The sequence below is a fragment of the Haliotis cracherodii genome, unplaced genomic scaffold, assembly GCF_022045235.1.
Source record: "Haliotis cracherodii isolate W230 unplaced genomic scaffold, xgHalCrac1.p SCAF_12, whole genome shotgun sequence".
NCBI lineage: Eukaryota > Metazoa > Mollusca > Gastropoda > Lepetellida > Haliotidae > Haliotis > Haliotis cracherodii.
This window is the reverse complement of record NW_027266267.1, coordinates 32,808,486-32,826,302: the sequence shown is the minus strand read 5'-3', so window position 1 is coordinate 32,826,302 and position 17,817 is coordinate 32,808,486. Positions and strand designations below refer to the sequence as shown.

The 17,817-nt window shown below is 41.6% G+C and overlaps 1 protein-coding gene across 1 annotated transcript; it reads right to left on the bottom strand.

Annotated features, from left to right (window-relative positions):
* Window positions 1–10,029, bottom strand: LOC139458358 (A disintegrin and metalloproteinase with thrombospondin motifs 9-like). The gene is made up of 5 exons (XM_071239766.1): window positions 9,726–10,029; window positions 3,710–3,999; window positions 1,881–2,057; window positions 809–950; window positions 1–35 (listed from the first exon to the last, which is right to left on the bottom strand). The coding sequence occupies exons 1-5, from the start codon at window positions 10,027–10,029 to the stop codon at window positions 1–3; spliced, it is 948 nt and encodes a 315-aa protein (XP_071095867.1).
* Window positions 10,030–17,817: the final 7,788 nt, after the last annotated feature.

Below are 17,817 nucleotides of genomic sequence, written 5' to 3'. Positions count from 1 at the left end.
TTAGACAACCACAATGGCCGAATCTTGATCGATCACTGTAAACATAACAAAATATCAATTAAATCATTAAATGATTATTTATATCATTTGATCAATAATGAATATTCCTCGCAAGCACATGACAAGAATCTACACAATTTTAGCATCGTTTAAAAAGCACATCAGTTGTTTCCGTTTTCGGTTAGAGAAAGGAATGAGTAATATGGAATAATACCATCAACCGACGAAATGCTGAGAAGGTTGTCTGACGCTCTAAATCATTTGTAAACAAATTTAACATTCAATGAACTCTTTTTTCTATTGGTGATTTATAAACAAAACAAATTACATTCTTCAAATGATACTAAAATAATATCACAATTGTAGGAAATCCTAGGCCGTAGGCAGCCTACCTCACTCTATCTCATCCCCATCGCACTCAATCACACCCCCATCTCTCCCTGACCTCATCGGAACTTCACATACCATTGTACTCCTCATTTAATCCCGACCCACCTCACCCCATCCTCACCTTGTTCCCTGTCATGAAACCGATAGCCCTATAGTCCCTGAATCTCACATTCCCCTCTGTTAACCCTACCCACGTTACATTCGATGAACCCAATAGTCCCTGGTTCTCACATTCCCCTTCTGTTAACCCCACCCTTGTTCCATTCGAGGAACCCAATAGTCCCTGGATCTCACATTCTCCTCTGTTAACCCCAACCATGTTCCATTCCATGAACCTAATAGGCCCTGGTTCTCACATTCCCCTCTGTTAACCCCACCCATGTTCTATTCCATGAACCCAATAGTCCCTGGCACTCACTTTCTTCTCTGTTAACTGTCAAGGTCAGGCCCGGTCCCCTGATGTAGCAGTACCCACATAATCCTCCACAAATCACCTTGATATTGGACGAAGATGAAGCCTTGAAAGATATGTTGGTATCGTTGGATGATCGCCACGATGTCTGTAGGATAGACAATAGGGATTGAGTGAACAGTATTTCACTGTATTTCACAGTGATGTTGGTCTCATATGATAATTGGATCTATGATAATCGGATCCTTGCGTGGCTGAGGGATGCAACTCTGCACAGCGAATTACGTCGCTTTAGACCTCTAGGTACACCCGTCACCCCAGACAAACAGCCGTAGAACTGCATGTAATCACACACATGAACAAGACAAAGGGGTCTTCTGACTGACAAAACTGAGGCTAAAAAGACTACAAGCAAGCTTTACGCGTAACCATAACACATGGTATTGCTGGCACCTGGTGTCTCAAGTATCTTTCAAGGAGAAGATGATAAAGTAGAGACAATTTATGGATAACAACTTCTTTATTTTTTTATTTTTTTATACATATATAGCAGGTGGAGGATTAACGGTAACGACAACTGCTGACATCACCGACTGCCCAAATGACAACATCAACTGGGAAAACGTCCAAATCCTCTCCAACAACCTCCATGACTTCAAAAAAAAAGAAAACTAACAGAAGCAGTCCGCATTCGCCGCCACAAGCCACCAATCAACAGAGATCAAAGTTATGTCATGCCATCCGTCCACTATGACTTAATTAAGTAATAATCACACTTAATCTTCTTCAGTTGGCTTCCTGTTCAAGTGTTCCCTGTCCATCATGTTTCAGTATTATCCTTCTGTTGTCATTGTTTAACCCACTCACGTTAATCTCCCTGTACAATACATTCTGTACCATGCTCATCCTTCAGCCTTGTTTGACAACGGAAAAGGATCTATACCGATCTTAACAGTAAATAAAGAAGTTGTTATCCATACATTGTGTCTACTTTATCATCCGTCAACATCTAAGTAATGCCTCTCAAACAATTGGAGAAGATGATGACGCTACTCCTGAAGAAATCTCCTTCACTGACCTTGCCATAGGTCCTCAGTCCTGTACCATCAAAGTTAATGTGAAATGATCCAACAGGTCCACATGGACCCTTCTGGGTTGACGACTGGGGGGAGTAACAATCTCCTGCTGCTCCATAGGGATACCGCTTGCCTGTCCAGTTCGCAAAGGTGTAGTCGTAGTTGTTTGTCACAATTATCTGAAAACGCCAATCAAATAGGGTATGTATGAAGATATTTTGATTCGAAGTTGAGGCGAGGACACCTACGGGGCCCTGTGAGTTTAGATCATGATAACTAGGTTAACGAAAAGACGGATCCCTATGGCTCCCTAAACTCAAGTGAAAGGGACCGGTTTTATATTGCTACCCTATCGGCCGCGCAACACGAAAGCAGCACATAAATAAATCGTCGACATAAATAAATAAAAACCCAGACTAACGCAGCGCGTCAGCTCAAGAAGTGATTGTTGCTGCCTGCTGCCTTGTCGCACAGAGGATAATATCATGGACCCAGCCTCTTCGTTTTATTTCCAGTTTCAGTTTATTCTTTGATATAAATACATGAAATACATGTCGCTAATGCTTTCTTCTGACACATGTACATGCCCGTCATCTGTGGTAAGGTTCTCTGTGGCTCAACTGCAGACACATGTATTAAACAAGCAATATAAACGTCCAATATTATTACTTTCACTTCAATCATATCTAAATATATTTTTTGGAACAACTGCCCTGATACGTTTCCTGATCAGATTCTAAAATAGAAGCGACAAAACCATTTCCATAAGCATAAAATGACTGAAGCAGAAACCATAATACTGATGATATGAGCTGTTCGCGAAAAGATGAACGCCGTAAAACACGTTCTGATGTGCAGTGGTGCTTCAGTGTGAGTAAGTCTCAATTCGTATACATAAGATATCTACGGGATAAATCGCAAAAATGAAGAACAATGCGGCTTTTTTTCACGACATTTTTTGACGTCATTTCTTGAAATTCGAACATGCACTCGCACGGTGATGACGTCGAAATTCAGAGTGTCTAGATCTAATGAGTTGTTCCCCATAGATGTACCTTGGCAACGTAGATGAACGCAATTGCCGAACGATCGCACCCAAACGTAGGAGAAATCTGACAATCGGTATCAGGAGAAAAAGTACAGATAATCGACGTGAACATTGTGAAAATTGTGAAAATGTGCGTGAAAGTCAAAATTTGCCGCGGTCGGATTCTATTCAAGGAGTAATCATTATTTAAATACATGTATATATTGTTAAAGCATGTACTTTTTACTGATATCTTTAAAGAGGCTTCCGTGATGTTGATATCTCATATCAGAAATAGACGATATCTACAATAAAACTCCCACCTGCGGTTTATTCTTATATGGTATCTTCCTCCTAAAAAAAGACATGCAAATATATTTAACTTCAGTCATCCTGAATTGTTTTTGTTTTTTAATTGTCAGTCATCGTACATGATTGTGAGTTTCAGGGAATGTTTCAGGGAGCTGTTGAAATTCTTTATTAAAAAATAATTATATCAAGGCCATACAAGGTTACTATTTTGTGATGGTTTGGCTCACCGTGTTATACGGCGTAGATAATCCATACATAAACTACTAATGTTGACAACCCTTGGTACCCAGGCATATTTATGTCATATTGTAGTGAAAAAGTGTCATGATGTAATGGCAAGTGATAACGTCATGGTGACATGGATAATGGTGTCGTGGTGTCATAGCCAAATGGTGCCAAGGAAATACGGCGTCATGGTGACATGACTAAGGTCATTTAAATACTTCACACGTCCCTTACTTAGAACAATACAGACCTCCATTATCTACTCACCACTGAATCAACCATGACCTTGACCTTGTAGAAGGTCGTGGTGCCCTCGTGCCCCGAGGACATTACCACCCCATTCGTGCAATCTGCGTTTCTCAGAGCGGGAAACACTCCGACATTGGGGTTCAACAAGGAGATGTACTCCAGGGGGGTTGTTTCAGTCATATTGTGACAGTATATCCTCACTCTGTTGCCGTACAGACTGGAGGCTTCAGGGAAGAGCCAATAGTGGCCTTCAACGCTGGCCGGATCATTCTGTTTAACTTCAGAGCAGGTTCGTGTTCTCTTGATCACTGTGAAAAAAAAAGACTGAAAATGAGTGGACCTCTTTTGAATAATATATGAATTGTATGTAGATATTGTACATGTAATCTTTCTTTTATGAACGTCTCAGTAAATATATAACGTCACAGCTACCAAATTATCTCGAAAATCGAAAAATTAAATAGTTGATCCAACTGTGTTTAGAATTGGTCTTCAGCAACCCATGCTTGTCGTAAGAGGCGACTATGCTTGTTGCAAGATTCGACAAACGGGATCGGAGGATTAGTCTCGTTGACTTGGTTGACTTGCATGTCATCGTATCCCAATTTCGTAGATCGATGCTCATGAGGTCAATCACTGAGCTGTCTGGTCAGACTTGATTATTTAAATACTGTCATATAGCTGGAATATTGCAGTGTTTAACAACAAACACTATATGTTAAAGATGAGTGGTTGTACTGAATTGTCCATTTAGCTTTGTTTTTTTAAGGACTGAGTGAATGTTGTTGCCGTCAGCAATATTTCCCGCTAGAATAACGGTGGCCTGCATGTAGCCGAATCGAGGCAAGGCAACCTGTTGTTGATGGCACGAGCAAGGACCCATGCCTTTGGGATAACGTATTTGGGATAATCATAATGTGACCACCCGATCTTCATGTGATGCTGGAGAAAATAGTGAAACTTATCAATGTTCGAACACAAGCATGGTTGAGCCGTCTTAGAGACCGCGTTTACACACTGTCGATGTTACTTTGTATTTGTTTCATAACAAATTGTTTTTAAAGTAGTTTAAGAGGTTTGGAAATAATTTTACGGAATTTTTGTTTCAATGTGACTGCACACGTCGAAGCTACAATGATAGCTTAAAATAAGCTATGCTGTGTCGTCTTTCTTTTTACTTAAATGTTTGTTTTTCGAGACATTTTCAAACAGTTCCCCACTGTGTTACAAAACGAACATATTTCTTTAACGTTTTTCTTCACATATGAACATCGTAAATTCTGTGCTTGTACAGAGCAGACAAAATTCAAAACACATCTTCCAAACACAACAATGCTGTATCCAGAAAGTGACATACGTCCACGACACGTTTTTTGCAGCAAAAAGTACACGTGCTATAAGGTTTTATAAATGAAACGAATACAATTCACCACAGAAATGGCACGACTGACACCCGAACAACGCGGACGGGCCGTCGGTATGATACAGATGGGAGCCACCCATGCCCACATTGCTACAACTTTTTGTTGCTCCCGTGTTGCTGTAACTAATCCGATACAACGTTACAGACAAACCGGGCACACATCAGACAGGCCACGAGTGAGTGAGTGTGTGTGTATGGTTTTACGCCGCTTTTAGCAATATTCCAGCAATATCACGGCGGGGGACACCGGAAATGGGCTTCACACATTGTACCCATGTGGGGAATCGAACCCGGGTCTTCGGCGTGACGACCACTTTAACCACTAGGAGACCAGACCGTCCCCAGGCAGACCCAGGGTAACTACGCCCAACGAAGACCGGTACTTGCGTACTTTGCATCTCCGGAATCGATTCCTGACAGTGATGTTATCAGCGACGAATGATTTGTCGACGGACAGTGGCGAGGCGACTCAGGGATCAAGGAATTAGGGCTTACAGACCTTACAGACAACAGTTATTGACAGCGCAACATCGTCGTCAGAGATTGAGATGGGTCCGGACTGTACGTCGTAGGCAGCGACGTGACTCGCAGAGGGTCGTCTTCACTCATGAAAGCCGGTTCTGATTGTTCACAGCTGATGGAAGACAGTGTGTTTACCGCCGAAGGGGAGAATAAACGGCAGCATGTTACGTCCAGGAGGGCGTGTCGTATGGTGGAGGGGTGTTATGGTGTAGGGAGGAATTTGTGGCCTGGAGAGAACACCACTTGTCATCGTTAACAGAAATTTGACATCTCGGCGATACATGAATGACATTCTTCCTCCGATTGTCCTACCATTTCTACAACAGCTACAACGGGGTGTCCTTTATCAGCAGGAGACCTCCAGACCCAGTGCTGCCCGAAACGTACAGAACGTCCTTGCAGCCAACAACGTCAACGTGTTGCCGTGGCCTGCACGCTCCCCAGACATGTCCCCCATAGAACACCTCTGAGATGTCATAGATCGTCGTGGTCGACAGCGACAACATCCTCCGGGCAACCAACAAGAACTGATCCAGGCCCTTCAAGAAGAATGGCGACATTTCCCAAGTGACGACTTATTTCTTTCTGTGGGCCGGAGAGTTTTTACGTGTCTTGTAGCAGGGGCTGGCCGTACACGCTATTCATGTGACGTGTCACTGAACATAAGAGATTTTAGATGTGCATACCCTTTCCCCATTACGTTAAAAGCTTGTTTTTGCTTCCCTATCTCAAGACGTGACAGATTCGGGTGGTGTAAAACTGTCATTTCAAATGTTGCTTTTGTTGAGAGTTTCATCTTTTCAATACACTTTACTTCAGGCATCTATCATCTGCGGTTTTTAAACTTGAGTGACATGAAATTATACTAAAGTTTCTTTTAGTCGTCAGTTAATTTTGATAAATCATTAGCTCTATAGACAGACACTGCAGATGTTTGCTAGTAGTACAATACATAAAGCTAGTGCATGATCAGATGACAATGGATTTAACAAAACCTATATCAGCCATAATATCAGCAGTAATATCAGCAAATGGCACGAACCGGACTTTCCTTAAATATACATTAAGACAATTGTTCAAATGATGCCGACCGACACAACATATAGATATAGTGGAATAAGACTTTCCACCCGTCTCTCAACACATTATAGTCCGTGCCTCCTTCAAAGGAAGCATCGATATTCGATAGATCATGTATTTTCTGTGAAAGGGCTTTTGTTCTTCCACTTCTCTGCAAGTGTTTTATTTCTGGCATGTCCAAGTGCACAAGAATAGCTGACATGAGGGGAAAGGGATGATTTTTCCAACTAATTCATGTGAAAATCTAACTGTGAGCAAGCCTGTGACTTAGAGATGATCAAAGACTTGGTCAAAATGCGACTAAAAACCTCTAAAATACGTATTTTTGACACATTTGAACCTTCCCTATAAATGTAGTGTTGTAAAAAGTACAAAACGAGAATTTGTTTAATTGGTATATGTTAAAAAATTTAGTAGCCGTGTAATCTGTTGTAAATATATTTGTAGTAATTGACAGTGACATACTCTTCAAAAGACAAAACGCAATATGGATATGTTTGGCCATAAAAGCAAAACTAGCGGACCAAGAGATGCAAAATGAAGAGGTTAAATGTGTTATGGTGTCAGTGACAAATTTCCCTGATCAAAATGATCACAACAAGGACGTGCGAACCATTAGTTGGGAAACACGTACGATTCGGAAAAACGTACCCGGTGCATTAACAAAAGGGCCATGTAGCTGCACGCACTGAACGTTCAGCAGCACCATGAACGGTATTAAAGTACAGGGTTTTTGATTGCTTTGCATCTGCGTCAATCGAACAGTGACAGTTAAACAACATGCCAAGATTAACAGAAGCAACGTCAAAAGCCGCCTGCAGGCAGGGGAATCCCGATCAGCTGTAAGCAGGCTTTTCAGTGTAGCGCCCAGCACCATCACAAGGCTATGGGGTCGGTTTCAACAGCATGGGTCAACACGTGATCGACCAGGTTTCTTCTGTTAAGCTCTGATGGTAGTGCAAGGGCATACAGGCGTCTAGTGTAACGTTTCAGCGACGCTTGCGTTACTCATAGTCGTCAGCATGGGGACGGCGGTGTAATAGTATGGGGTGGCATCACAACTCATGGGAGAACACAACTCATCATTGTTAATGGCAACTAAACGGCGTACGCTACCGGGACGACATCGTTCGAGATCATGCTCCAGGCTGTGTGCAAATACAGGGGCGTAACGTCACGATGTAGCAGGATAATGCCCGCCCACATGTTGCAGGTGTTGTTGGTCATAGCCAATAGTGACATTGTTAATTGAGTTGTTATCCCACCCTTCTTTTAGGGCGTGTTGCTGTGTCTCCTGTTACCAGGTATGGGTTTGTCAATGAGTTTGTTATGATAAAACATTGATGAGACGAACGATCACATATCATGTCGTTATTTTCAATAACATACCATTTACACCACTTTAAATGAAACACTGTTGCTTGTCTGCGTTAGTACATACACAATATCCAAGGGTTTTGCTTTCCTCCAAAATTATGGACGGCCTCCGTTGTCTGGCGGGTGTATCAGTCAATAGAGGTTGGTGGTTCAATCCCCGGTCGCGTCATAAGAAGTTAAAATATGGTACTTGCTGTTACCTTGCCTGCCGCTAGGCATTACGGGGAAAAGACAAGGAGAGATCGGCTCGAATTCAGTATAATTGTGTCTGAGTGGGGTATCCATGTTAAACTGCGGCATGGTATATCAGTGGGCTAGCACTAAATCGGTATTGGTCCGGACTAGTACAAGTCACCTCTTAAATATTGTAGGACCAAAAGGGGCCCTTCCCATACCTTGTCCGGGGCGGTCGGGTAGACTAGTGGTTAAAGCGTTCGCTCGTCACGCCGAAGACCCGGGTTCGATTCCCGACATGGGTACAATGTGTGAAGCCCATTTCTGGTGTCCCCCGCCGTGATATTGCTGGAATATTGCTAAAAGCGGCGTAAATCCATATTCACTCACTCACTCACCCACACCTTGTTCAGTTATAAAATAACGTTGTCCGTAATACACCTTTTGACATGAACATTTGTAGTTGGAATGTATCCCTTGTCTTGTACATACCACATGTATATGTACTTGCATATGGTAGTTTGATGTGTACTTGGGTAAACCAAACATATGGAGATATATCCTAATCAGTGTGACGACACAGTTTGCGTTAATGACAATACGAAGTGCATTACTTATTCTATTTTTTGTATTCTTATTTAGACACTGACACATCAGACCATGACACGTACCGACATGAAGCATTAGTTTAAAAGTAAGACGTATATATCATGAGCGGACCTAGAGGAACTGGTGTGGCAAGGGTGCTCAGCCACGTTTTGATTTGGTTGGTTGGTTTGTTGTTTAACGCCGCACTCAGCAATATTCCAGCTGCATGACGGCGGTCTGTAAATAATCGAGTCTGGACCAGACAATCCAGTGATTAATATCATGAGCATCGATCCACGCAATTGGGATCGCCGACATGCATCAACCAAGTCAGCGAGCCTGTCAGTGACCACCCGATCCCGTTATACGCCATTTACGACAAGCATAGTCACCTTTTACGGCAAGCATGGGTTGCTGAAGACCTATTCTACCCCGGAATCTTCACGGGTCCATCCCCGTTTTGAAAGCATACGATACATGTATATATAATCGGGAAGTTTGTAAGTGATCGAGTATACTAAACGTAAAACGTATAACAACACTATAAGTGAATCATTTGATGATATACTTTCAGCACAATTACACCACTGTTGAAGGCGAATTTCCAAATCACAAACGGCACCCCATATTTTACAGAACGTTGTATAAACTTTTTAATATACTTATAATTACCCGGTTTAGTGCCAGATAAGTTAAGTTGACATCATGTAATAAAAGAAAAATAGTTTCAGAGATAAAATATTAATGTTTAAGTCGGTATTTACCTGAATTATGACATAAAACACAGAACATATAATCAGTTACCGTGTTTGCCAGTGTCATTCCAGAAAATAGGAACACTTCACATCAACTAAGACCACAGATACTTACCCTCCTTCACAAAGTACTGAAATGAGCCTTGGGTATTCTGGGTTAACTCGGAAGGATGGAGTACGAAGGTGTTGGTAAGGCAACGTTTTTCTTCCTTGCTGTAATAAAACGAGAGACAAAACACATCCCTGTCACAGGCACCAGCACATGATACCTTGGACTCGACTTTATGATCCATCAGAAACATGTTTCTATCGTGTGGATTATCAACAAAATCTTGCATTATGAAACGGGAATTTTGAAGAAATGCTAAACATGGAATATAATTAAAAATTATTCTCAGAACGAGAAATATCACCGACATTTTGCGTAAACAGAATGCTGTCAGCTCAAAGCCTACTTTCGTACTAAGCCTACTTATGTATGGTTTATATATATACCCTATTGTGATCAATCATGACGCCTTTGGATCAATGGTACAGTGTCGGCTACATGATCTTTTCTTAAGCCTCGGGAGACAGTAAATAATGCTACCACTGACCAAACATCTAACAAACTACCAAACATCACGCCCTTAATTACTAATTAACCACTGTGTTTGGTGTAGGATGTCGTTAACTGAAACGACAAGACAGACACAGAGATCAACAAGGCAACAATGATATTTTGAATTAATTATATATATATATATATATATATATATATATATATATATATATATATATATATATATATATATATATATATATATATATTGGGGGGGGGGGGATAATCACATGCATTTCAGAACAAATCAAGTGTGCTTCCCAGTTGATATGACAAATCAGAACACATCCGGTCATGTCACTGACCTACATACATTTTCAGGTATGGACAGTTAGTTGTCCAATAGTCATTATCTTAAACCAGCATTTCAATTAATTTACACATGCAATAGACGGACTATTTTTCTAGTTTGAAACTCAAGTGAATGGTTTCAAAGTTTGTTGGGAAACGTGTCACAAGCGGGTCTCGATCCCGCACCGTTTGATTAAACAGTCCACGGAACATTGATGAGAAAAACTGAAAATGAGAAAAATATACATGTACATATCCTTATCCAAGACGCCGTCTGTCAGACGCCATCTGCCAGACGCCATCATACTTGGTCAGATATCGACAACCTCTCAGCAACTGCTACAAGTACTAGTTATCAGCAAATGTTTATATGTGCAAAAACATTATCAATAGACGTAGGTACATGTAGCTACTATAAACGTTATACCTTTCAGTCTTGTTATTTATTTACTTTATTTCATGTGGTTTATATATGTTACAGTCAATGTGTAAAATGACAATTTAAAGTTAGGCAATTTATAAAACGCCAAATACTTCAGTCGTTTTACAATGATTTTTTCCGTCAGGTTGACTAAAAGTTATTAAGAAGTGAAAGGGCTTAACAACTAATTAAGCTAGGATTAGAAACCAAAACATTAACAAAACTTAATCCTATCATTTTCTTTTAATCTTTGATCATTTTCAGCCACTGGGTGAAGAAATAGAGAATAAAAACCTTTGAAATTCGTTATCATAATATAAAAATGGAATTTACACAATGACTGTGACATAGATACCCTATAAACATGTATTGACACAAGGCTCATGTTTAATTATAAGATACTATTGCATTCTCATTAGGATTTAATATTATACTTACACCGTGTGTAATTCTTATAGACTTGATTTTCAGTTAATTCAGTTAATGTACACAGCTACACGCCTACAAAGATAGCGACTTTCTGAGACTACTGACGGGATCGAGTGGTCTGGCTCGCTGACTTGGTTGATGCATGTCATCGTATCCCAGTTGGATAGATTGATTATCAGGACGTCAATCACTAGACTGTCTTGTCCAGGCTCGCCTATATACAGACCGCAGTCATTTAGCTGAGATAAACAAACAGTAGGAAAGTACAGCATTCAAACACCGGAGCACATAACTGAAACAGCAACAAGCGCTGCAGAAACCTGACGGAACAATAACTCAAACATCTCTTTTTCTTTCTTTTTTTTATAAAGTTAATACGCAGAAACGAAAATACAATTGCAGCGTCCACCTGTTCCTTAACAAGAGAAGTCGAATCAGTACTGGGACACTGGGAACGAACATGACCATGGGTATAGCACTTAAAGCAGCTGGGTATTCGCCCTGGTGCAGTGATCAGCATGGTCTTCTGAGGTATGCGCTCCTTTTCAACACCTTAACAGAAGATACCTTAGCAGTCAGGTAGACACGCAGAGTCTGGCAACAACGTCCTAGTCCACATTCTTCGCAGGGATAGGACCCTCGTTGACTGCTGCAGTGAACGCCATGATAAATGTAAGGAGACCAATGAAAGCCACACGAATGCCAAGCAAACGATGCCTTACGTAGACCTGTAAAGGAAGTGGCAGTAAAATACAAAGCACAATGCAAACATACAAAACAGCATATAACGTCTGAATGACCCCCTAAGAAGATGATCGCTACTTCATTTTGGCCAAGAAACTACACTTTGATCTTAGCCAAAAGGCCCCGAAGCTTATATACAGACCGCCGTCATTTAGCTGAGATATTGCTGAGTGCGGCGTTAAACCACAAATAAACAAACAGTAGGAAAGTACAGCATTCAAACACAGGAACGCATAACTCATACAGCAACATGCAGAAACCGGACGGAAGAATAACTCCGAATGACTGCATGGTGAGGACTTCCAGCTCGAGGAGAATGCACCAATGTTGGCTGCTTTCAGTAGAAACAGTTTCATTTTCGGCGATGAGGGGTTGGGTTGGGATGGGATGGGGTTATTTATTTGTTTGTTTGTTTTAAAAAATATAAACACCTGTTTATACTCAAATCATGTTAAGGTGCAAACTATATTCCTGCATGAGCGTTAATTGGAAAACATAGGAATTGGACATCTCTAATCGGAAATCCGGTTGAAATGGTTTTAATGTGACCTAAAGCTCAGCATTGTGTGCGAATCATATGTACTGTGAGATTCTCTTGACAAATCACCGATTCAAGCTGAAATATATTGATACACTCTTCAAAAAAAGAAACGCACAGGTCGATTTTTAGTAAATTTATTGTACCCAATAGAGTCGATATATTAAATTTGATATGATGAATACAAATAAATTTTTAAATTTTGGAGCTCAATGTCACATACGGCCACAAGTTTGCGCTGAACTCTATCTCGTCTGACCGCCTCGGGCACCAATCACGGTTCTGCATCTCCTCGGTACTGACTGGATAAGTGTACGAATTCTGTCCTGCGGAATTCTGCGCCATTCTGCTTGGAACGCGTTGGCCAGTTGTAGGAGTGTCTGCGGCGTGATCTGGCGTTGACGTACACGTCGATCGAGTCCATCCCAGAGATGTTCGATTGGGTTGAGTTCTGGAGATCTCGACGACCAGGGCAAAGGTTCAATGTCGGATAAAAATCTCAATTCTTTAAGTTTAGGGGTAGGGGGTTAATGGCAATGCAAGTTTTCCATCCGATACAATCATCTTACCTGATTTCTCAATGCTTTATGTAGTAAGAAAATTAAACAAAGACTCCGATCCTATTTTCATTCATAAACTGTTGGGAGTTGTCATTAAATACATCCTGGCCCATCTGTTCACACGGTAAGGTTTTTTCGTCGGCGGTAATAGTCCATCTGGTGGAGTGCCTAATATATTATGGCAGATTTGATCTATTGACAAACTACAAATAATTGTCATCACCTAGTAAATTTACTTCATTCGCCGAAAAAACGCTCTGACAAAGCAGGGTAAAACACAAGAATGAGTGACATGAAGAGGTCATTAAATTCGGGAATTCAACATTTTAAAATGATTTTTTTAAGGCGTTATGGGGTATGTCTCAAAACGTAAGGAATTAATATTTTTTTCCGACATAGAACTTTTGAATCGGTCCCTAAGGCATGCTAACTATGCCTCTGTTCACCCAGCAGTGAACGGGTACCCGGTAGGATGAGATGGTAATGTAACTGCTACCCTAGCGCCTCATAAGCCTCGGTTGTATACATCATAAAATGAAACTCGAGTATACGCTGATCCATTGAGCGGGGTTATGATAATGCAGCGCTATGAGCAGTCGCGTGGTGAAGGGAATTTGACGCATTACAAATGAAGTTTATTTCCATACACACAACAAACGAAACACGTACATACAACTCATAACATCAACACATATGTCATGTACTACACAGGCGCTTTGTGCACAGCACCGCCCATTAGTACAACGTTTCGTGTTGGGTAGAACGTTTAACAACAATACCCTGTCATCGAGCAAGATCTGCGTGATTCACGACTCCAGCTACTTGAACGACCGTGTTTGTGTATCAAGGCTTAGATCATAATGATTATTCATCGGGCCCTTGTGTAAGATATATAGACAGACGACAGGAATAACCCACACACCGACCCACTCACGCATACGTCTGGAGCCCTCGTGGTGCAGGACAATTTGAAATAAATTTATGACCTGCTCGATTCACTAATATCTCTTCGCACGTGTTTCCCTATATCACAGATTGATCTGGTTTACTCCCAATGTCAGACATCCCATTTGTCAGACGACCCAATAGTCAGACAGACCAGTCAAGTGTGACCAGTGTAACTGCCTGGTCTTACCTACTAATTAATGAGCTGCTCCCAACTGTGGGAGAGAATCCCAACTCGTTGAATGAAACAGATTAACCAGATTAGGATTGTGTTGGATCTGTGTCGGGTTGCGCGTGTTTTATCAGCAACGATTAAGGGAAGTTTTTCCAGTGATAAAGAATATAGGAAACTCAGTGAAGTTTAACAAACGATGTTAAATACGATGTTAGAATAAGAACACCTTAAATAGATTAAACATCTCCATAACCTGATCTAATCTCTAATGTACTATATTTGGTTAGTTGGTTTGTTGTTTTACGCCGCACTCAGAAATATTCCAGCTATATGACGGCGGTCTGTAAATAATCGAGTCTGTACCAAACAATCCAGTGATTGGCATCATAAACATCGATCCACGCAATCGGGATCGATGACATGCATCAACCAAGTCAGGGAGCCTGACCATCCGATCCCGTTAGTCGCCTTTTACGGCAAACATGGGTTATGGAAGACCTATTCTACCCCGGATCCTCACGGGTCCACATGTACTATAGATACCGTACTATATAACATGTAGACTAAGTCAGTAAGGTGTCACTGCCACCCACCTAGAGATCAGACTCCTGTCAAGTTTGTCAGTACTTTGAGGGAGCCGACCAGAGAAGAGACAGCACCTGTCCAGGCTGCCTACAATGCAGGAGTCGGCCGCCAGACTCCAGAAAACGTTCCACATCTTCCTTCGTTCCCATACTTGAAGAGTTTCCTCTATCGACTTCACCTGAGGTGGCAAGGTGCCAAGATTTCAAAGATTACATGGTGACGACAAGGGTTGACGACGAGGCCCGTTTCAGACTCCCCCTTTGGAATCATCAGCACAAAGTAGGACCGAGGACAAACAACAACATGGAGGGTTTTCATGCCCGTGTGCACCGCAGTCTTCACATCAGAATTGTGGACTTGTTTCAAGGCATTGATAAGTCGGAAGGTGCCAAGCTGACACAGGTAGACTTTGGTGCTGCTCCCCCACCCAGGGAGAAGGTCTACACAGAGTCAGAGGGAAGGCTGGTGCTGCTCCCCCACCCAGGAAGAAGGTCTTCACAGAGTCAGAGGGAAGGCTGGTGCTGCTCCCCCACCCAGGGAGAAGGTCTTCACAGAGTCAGAGGGAAGGCTGGTGCTGCTCCCCCACCCAGGGAGAAGGTCTACACAGAGTCAGAGGGAAGGCTGGTGCTGCTCCCCCACCCAGGGAGAAGGTCTTCACAGAGTCAGAGGGAAGACTGGTGCTGCTCCCCCACCCAGGGAGAAGGTCTTCACAGAGTCAGAGGGAAGACTGGTGCGTCTTAAAGAGATGATGGTCAGTGGGCAGAATTCCTGGATGCTGTTGAACATTTGCTGAAGCTTAGCTGAAAACAGACATTGTACTGAACTGTGATCAGTGTGTGTTGTGTATCTAGTGTCTTATGCAATAATGTAATGAATACTTCAAAAAGTGTGATTTCTGGTATGATTTGATGATTAAAAGTCTTACTAAACCTATCCTGTAAATTCTTCAAAATGTGTGTTTTCCGGTCTGTACCACTTTAATAAAAGGTAAACAGGTAACTATTGCTTGACTAACCAACCTTGACTTTTCCTGGTATACGCTGTCTGACAAATGGGATGTCTGACAATTGGGAGGTTACCATTGATTGTATAAGGTTATATAATAAAATATGTATTTGGTGTAGCAAGGACATTTTCACGGTATTTTAATAGTTTTTATGGGTTTGTTTGTATAACGCAACTTTACAATTATTGGATATAAAATGGTGTTTTATATATTATTGTTTGAAAGTAAAATAAGGATAACAACTACATAAAAGTCATAAAAGGTTATTAAAACTATTGAAGGTTGGTGAGAGTATTCTAAGGTTTGTGGTTTTAAGCGTTTGTCAGTAATATTGGCATTTGGTTATATTTGTTGAAATTTTCAGATGAATTTCATTTATCTGAAGGGGTTACCTTGTTAAAGCTATGGTTTAGTATGATACTGGATCAAGACTATAGGCTCATTCTGAAATCAGGATTAAATTTGTTTATTACCTGACCCTAATTCTTAGTTTCTCATTTTCGAAACTAAGAGAGTCCCCCTTGCACCAATCTGGAGAATAATATTGATAAGTTTGAAGTGATAAGTTGCGAAAACGGAAGTTATACTATTCAAAATATCAGCCATGCTGTCATTGTGGTGTACAACACGATATTACCGCGCAGCGACATTGTGGTTTTAGATGAGTGAGTGAGTGAGTTGGGTTTATCGTAGCATTCAACGGTATTACAGTTATATCAAGGTGTGTCAGCTTATTGTGGGCGGAACGTCTAAAGTGATGCAGGTCTCAGTCGTTTACCACTTTAGTGAAACCCACGAGGACGACAAACCTGGAAACATAATCGGGGCGAACCACGATTCGAACCTGCGATCATGGGTTTTAAGGGATGCAACTCTGCACAGCGAATTGCGGCGCCTAAGACGGCTGCCCCCAAGGTTAAGATGAACGTTCATATAACCATGTTGATATATTCCTTTATCATCCAAAGACGACTATTGACATGACGTCACAATCAATCACGGCGCTAATCGCAAGACACTACATTTTACAAACTGAAAAAAACCGAAGAATGATTTTGAATATTAGTTTTTTTTGGTTTGGTTTGTTGTTTTACGCCGCACTCAGCAATAATCCAGCTATATGACGGTGGTCTGTAAATAATCGAGTCTGGACCAGACAGTCCAGTGATTTACATCATGATCATCGATCCACGCCATTGGGATCGATGACATGCATCAACCAAGTCAGGGAGCCTGACCACCCGATCCCGTTAGTCGAATCTTACGACAAGCATAGTCGCCTTTTACGGCAAGAATGGGTTGCTGAAGACCTATTCTACCCTGGTTCTTCACGGGACTTGTATATTAGTAGAATCTCACCTTCTTGTCTCGATTAAAGCCTCAGAGTTTATCAACTCTTGCTGATATGTTTCATATCAAACGACGTCAGGGGGATATTCTCTAAGTGTGTTTTGATTAGCTAGATTGACCATTATCTCCAGTGAAATCAGCCGATTTGAGTGAGTGAGTGAGTATGGTTTTACGCCGCTTTTAGAAATATTCCAGCAATATCACGGCGGGGGACACCAGAAGTCGGCTTCACACATTGTACCCATGTCGGGAATCGAACCCGGGTCTTCGGCGTGACGAGCAAACGCTTTAACCACTAGGCTACCCGACCGCTCCCTATATGAGTATAACTGTGTAGTCCTGTAGTCATGGGTAACCGTTTAAATCTAGATTACGAGCTGTCAATAAAACTGATTTGTGTCCCACGAGAGAGGACTGTGCCGGATGAAATCCGTGTATTCATAGCCAATACCCACCCTCTTAACCCTATTATCGATTCACTATATGACTGCCAGGAGAAGCGACATAATACTTTGCACGAAATGTAAAGTCAGTGTAAAGCTTCATTCATATGCGCTATGTA

Excerpts from the sequence above, each read along its gene's own strand:
- LOC139458358 (XM_071239766.1), bottom strand. The coding sequence starts at position 10,029 with ATGTCGGTGATATTTCTCGTTCTGAGAATAATTTTTAATTATATTCCA. Across the intron at positions 951-1,880 it reads GACTGAGGACCTATGGCAAG|ACATCGTGGCGATCATCCAA; the intron begins GTCAGTGAAGGA and ends TCTATCCTACAG. Across the intron at positions 36-808 it reads GACAGTTAACAGAGAAGAAA|TGATCGATCAAGATTCGGCC; the intron begins GTGAGTGCCAGG and ends TTATGTTTACAG.